Source organism: Choloepus didactylus, chromosome 2 (assembly GCF_015220235.1).
Source record: "Choloepus didactylus isolate mChoDid1 chromosome 2, mChoDid1.pri, whole genome shotgun sequence".
Classification (NCBI taxonomy): domain Eukaryota; kingdom Metazoa; phylum Chordata; class Mammalia; order Pilosa; family Megalonychidae; genus Choloepus; species Choloepus didactylus.
Window position 1 is genome coordinate 179,609,529 of NC_051308.1, and position 6,000 is coordinate 179,615,528.

General features: G+C 35.5%; 1 protein-coding gene across 1 annotated transcript in view; it reads right to left on the reverse strand.

The window, feature by feature from the left end:
• PDE4B (phosphodiesterase 4B) overlaps positions 1-3,625 on the reverse strand; it is a 528,481-nt gene extending 524,856 nt beyond the window's left edge. Inside the window, exon 1 of the mRNA XM_037826990.1 lies at positions 3,527-3,625. Coding sequence (XP_037682918.1) covers positions 3,527-3,568 — 42 coding nt within the window. The 5' untranslated portion in view covers positions 3,569-3,625. The remainder of the gene's footprint in view (positions 1-3,526) is intronic.
• Between the last annotated feature and the right edge of the window lie 2,375 nt (positions 3,626-6,000).

Below are 6,000 nucleotides of genomic sequence, written 5' to 3' on the forward strand. Positions count from 1 at the left end.
TTTGCCTGGAGGAAAAATTATTATACCGCTCTTAATTTCCCTGACTTCATACACTCTTTTGAAATAATCTCCTTTCTTCATTGGAAATGCAGAACTATAACTGTGATAAAGATGTGGCTATTTGTCTTTTGGTAATATATATATATATATATATATATATATATATATATATATATATATATTATATGTATACCTCCTGAGGTGTGTCTATCCCAGTCTCTTTAGTCATTTTCCACTGACCTCTTATTTTCTTGTTCTCTTTTCAACCCCTGCCCAACATGCAACTCCTTCCTCTATAAACTATTGTGTAATTCCTTTACTTATAATTAATTGCCTGTATTCAGCATTTGAATAACACTTAATTTACCCCTGACTTTTGGAACTTAGTTCCAGAATACAAAGTATTGAATGCATACTGTTCCGATGTAATTCACTGTATTGTCTTCTATTAAAGTTGTGTACTGCAAGTGTATGAAGGAAGGAGTCAGGGTTTTATTCATTTATGTATTCCCACAAAGTCACACTCAGTGTCTTGTAGCCGGCAAGGGCTTTTGCATGTGCTGTTCCTTCCTCTATCAGAAAAGTTCCTTCTCCACCTCTTCACGGGGTTCACTCCATCTCTTCACTGAGACATCTGCCCATTAAAATGTCATCTCTTCACATTAGCCTTCCCTAAAAATGCTATCTTTACCACCCAGTCATTCTCTGCCTCCGGACCAGGGGCACTTTCATAGCAGAGATATTTTATAATTTATTTATGTATTTATTTCCCTCTATCGGAATGTAAGCTCTAAAGGGACAAGGACTTTATCCTATTTCTTGATGAATCTCTAGAACCTAGAACATTATTTGACACATAATAGCTGAATATTTAAAACAATGAAAAAAAGTTTGCTCAATTGAAATAAATGAAAATATAATAAAATATCATCTCTGACTGAAGGGAAAACTTATTTCAAGTGTCTGGCTCATAAAATACAAATATGCTAGGCTGCACTTCTTGTTGTGAGGGAAGAGGTCCTGCATTTAACATTCAAAATGACCTTTTGCACTATACTTGAAAGGTTTAGTTGCACAATGCAAAGTTCTTGGTCAATTGTCCACTGGAAATAAAGTGCAAGCCACAAATGCAAGTCAAATGTGTCATTTAAAATTTTCCAATAATCAAATTAAAAAAAAAGAAACAAGTGAAATTCATTTTAATAATACATTTTATGTAGACTAGAATATCCAAAAAATTATCATTTCAACATGTAATCAATATTAAAACATGTTAGTGAATTAATTTACATTCATTTCTATTTGTACTATGTATTCAAAATTCAGGATGTATTTTATATTTATAGCCCATCTCCATACAGACTAGTTCTTCACAGTCACATATGGCTAGTGGCTACCATATTGGAGAATACAACTCCAAAAGATATTTGTCCACTCTGGAGGGACTAATGTTACTTTAATGAGGTCTTTTTTTGTATATCCTTATATACAACCTTCCCCTTTTTTTTCAAATGTGGCAACCACTGCCTCAGGGCAGAACAGGATTATTATAAGGCTGCAATGAGAGAGAAAAAAAAATGGTTGTTCATCTTCTATAGATAGAATGCATTGCTCAGATATATTATGCAAAAAAAATAGAATCTTGGAGCACACCATATAAAAATAGTTTTAAGGGACAGTCCCAAACTTCTTTGTTCTTGTTAAGAAAAAGGATTTCTAAATTCCAGAAGTTTCCCTTTCGATATCTTCAGCAGAGGATGGAAATCGGTAGTTGGGTTTTTAACCATTGGTACTGAGAACTAACAATATGTTTTAAGTGAAGTTCTCTTCTGATCCAGGAGGATGGAAGGGAATAATAAAGGAAAGAAAGACTGTAGGAGGTGATCATAGTAGAACACTAACTAGGCTCCCTCAACACAAATGAGTAGAAATAACAATGGCAAAGGAGTATATTTTGGAAGGCAAGAGTCTGATGGAACACCAAGTTTCTCTCTGCTCTCGGGTCCTAGAAGTTTCCGCAAGCCTCCATGGGGACACAGAAGGAAGTTGAGAATTAAGCCTCAGCATACCTGTCAAGGGGTTTGCTGCAGCAAGAAGCAAAGTTACCACAGAGTCTTTGGGGTGAGCAGCCCAAAAATCAGGAATAGGACAAAAAGCAGAGGTGGGTCTTCAATGAAGCCCTACTGAGAGTTGAGGGAAAGAGCCCAGGCAGTGGGGCAAAAGGTCAAACTCTCAGTGAGCAGAGAAGGGACACTGCTCATACTGAGAATAACAATAACCTGTTACACCTTCCCTGTGATTAAGCAGCAACTGAACCAAGAGCAGAGACTGACAGCTAAAGACTTGAAGAAATGCACTATTCCTCAGCTGGATAACAGTAGAAGTCAGTGGAAAAGGACAGTAAAAGGCTACGCACCTCTTACCCTCTGCTCCTATAAACTAACAGTGTTAAATATCCTCTTTGCCCACATGCCACTTAATTAAAGGGAAGGAATAAGAACAGGAAGAAATCTTGAAAGACTGGGCGTTTACTACCACCACCACCCTCTCAAAACACACACACACACACACACACACACGTGCATGCACACACACACAATTTTATATTAACTGGCAAATTTAAGTTCTCTTCTATGATTATAGCCCCTCTCAGCACTTTTCCATTGGTGAAATAGAGCTTAACAAGATGAGATACGCTACAGAAAGTAAGGAAAATTACTTCTTTCCTTCCTTCCTTCCTTCTTTCTTTCCTTCCTTCCTTCTTTCCTTCTTTCTTTTTGCATATCTTATTAGTGTACAGTTTTAGCTAATTACAAACAGAAACTGGGTAAGTAAAGGACAATTAAAGATACAGCATTTGGGGACCAGTTAATCGAAAGCAAGGGAGAGAAATAATCTCAACTGACCAAGATCCAAAGCCATGAAGATACTGAATTTAGAGACTTCTTCAGATAATGCAGAGACCACATGTACATATTCAGTCAACCTTGAGATCTTGTTGAAATACAGTCTGGTATGGAGGTTAGAGATGTGGACCAAGGTTCTGCATTCCTAATAAACACCCTGGTGATGCTAATGCTGCTTGCCTTAGGACCACACTTCAAGTAGCAAACGCCTAGGATGTGTACATACCAACTTCTTACGAGGAGTTGCCAAAGACCCGCCACAGGAAGTGACTCCCAAGACTAGATGTATATGAGCAAGAATACGGATGAAAGTCCTCAGAGGACTGATAATGTAAGCACCATGGAAGGAGGAATTATCTAAGAGTAAGCAGACTGGTAGTTTTGTGACTAGAAATCACAAAGTTGAATCTGAGCCCATCTCCAAGCTTCAAAGAGGAGTCCGCCTTATGGAGAGATGCTGGGTGGAGATGCTGGCCATGTCCATATTCTAAAAATACCTAGTCATCAAGCAGTAGTTTTAGACAACCTTGCCCTCCCTTTGAATAGAAGTATTGAGTGATTTCTTTATTGAGCAGGCAAAAAGTGGGTGGAATACAACAACTCTGACTTTTGGAACTTACATCATCAGCCATCACTGTCATCACACTCCTGCTTTTCTTCATTATAGAGGCAGAAAATATCCCTTCTTAGGTTGTCTGTTATTCAATGCAGCTTTGATAACAAATTTTAAGACCTAGAGAGAAAAAACACAGACAAAAGAACATCTTTTGTATCCTAAGTAAAATATAAATATGTAGTGTATTTCTGTTCTCCAAACTAACATTTGAAATGTATATGGTATATTTGTAAATATATGTATATTTGGTCACAATTTACCAAGCCAATTAAATCTGACATACTGAGAAATGAGGCTCACAAAACACAAAATCCAATAAATTAATGCAAATATAATTGAGGAGAGAGAATAAGAATAAAGGGTAGTTAAGTTCCCAATTAATCAATAATCATGAAGAATATACCTACATTCATGTAGAGCCTTGCAGCTCACAAAAGTACTTTCATATACAATATTTCATTCAATAATCATAACAGTCTGTGAGATTATTTTAGATTTTTTTCTGATAAGAGAACACAGGGTTGGAGAAATTATTTGGCCAAGGTACCACAGCTAAAACATGTCAGATTTAGAATTTAAGAAATATGACTTCTTGATACTGTTCTTATAAAAAAAAAAAAAAAGGGAAAAATAAAACCAGTGCAAATAGTATACATAAGAAAAAAATCTTCTTAATCTCAATTTTATTGCCAGTTTAAAACTCTCAAATTTATAGGTACATGGGGAAGTGTTCTTCACAGAGAAATTTAGGCAATTAATAGTTACAAAAAGCTAGAAGTTCCTGGTTTAAATCACACAAATCACACAAGTCTACCATTTTGAGTAGATTCTTCAGTTCAAGATATTTGTTTTGTGTAGATCATCTGGAAGCCACTTTGGAAACAAAGAACCTCAATACATTACCGAAATTTAACACCCATCCCAGCTGTGCAAGCTCCAGAGGAAAACCATTCACTGGTTTATGAAAACTCAGTCTATTAAAACACGTCAGAATTAAAAGTTGTCATGTAAGATAGTCTACGAAGAAAATATGAAGAATTCTGTTCCAGAATTTAACTGGAAATCATTGAATCCAAGAAACAGTAGTCCATAGATGGTTTCACATGATCTTAGTATCAAAACTGTCCTTTATTGTTGCAGAGCCTAAAGAAGCTCCTAAATGTTTTTTCACTCTGTACATTCAAACACTTATTACATGCCTGATGTGAAAAGTCTGCTTCTCTAGCATGAAGATATATATATAGATTAAGAGCACAATAGAACTGTAGCTATGTGACTAGGAATACTAAGTAGTGGTATTGTAGCATCACCCAGGAAACCAGGGTTGAATTTCTAACACATAATTTGACTATATTATGCTGGAGTTGGCAGTGAAACTGACAAAGTAGATAAGAGAGTGGGGGGAGGGAGAAACTTCGTCTTTGTAAGTGTTCTAGGAAGAGAATACCACAGACTTTTCAGGTATTTGATTCAATATGCCAAGGAAAAGAATCTCCTCAGCATACACCAAGGGATGATGACAATTACTGTACTCTTCTAATGTTGACCAAACAGCAGCAGGCAGAATTTTAGAGCTTTTACTCAAAGGCTGCTTGAAATCTAACAAAAGTAGACAAATGAGATATTTTATCACGGTTATATTAAATCCTGAATGCCTCTATAGGACTGAACGTGAAAAAAAAAAAAAAAAAGTTTATACTCCTAAGCTAAAACAAAAAGAAAGCAAGATTCAAAATTCCAGTTTCAGATGTAGGATATAGAGTTAAATATATCCAATGATTATTACTATGTAAAAATATTTTAAAAGCTTTGTGAAACAAAAACAGCAAATATCATATAAAAGTCACAGAAGATTGTTCTTTCTTTTCTACATTTTCCACATTTTTGATGTTTTATTAATTTATGTGCCAATGAGAGGGAAAGGGAGAGGGGGAGGGGAGGGAAAGAAAGAGAGAGAATGAGAGAGGGAGAGGGAGGGGAAGGGAATATTTCTCAAGGGCCCACAAACATGCATGAGATTAACTTTTTTATTATTTTATTTCTAAAAATCACAGTATATCATATATTGAGGGAATCATCTTTTTGTGGGGTAAATGATATCTACTTATTTTGAATGAAGAAACTAAGGAACAATGACAGGCTAGGACCTAAGTCTTAGTCCACTGCTAGCTGATAAATTTCGTGGTCTCTCAAATATCTATTAGGAGAGTGACAACTGAATTCACACAGTTAATAAAATACATGAGACATTATATCATATCAAGGTGCAAAATGAAATATATTTCATTGACGGTTTTAGCCTCAGGATTATCGAGATGCAAATGTTATTTGCGAGTCAATTTCAAGGCATCTTAATTAGTAGAGAGCTAATTTTGTGGGAAAAAAATTAGAAAATCAAAGTGATCTCTAACAAATGGCTTCACATAACTCAATTAGCAACAAAAATCTATGAGGCAAAAATTCACCTTTTATTTTATG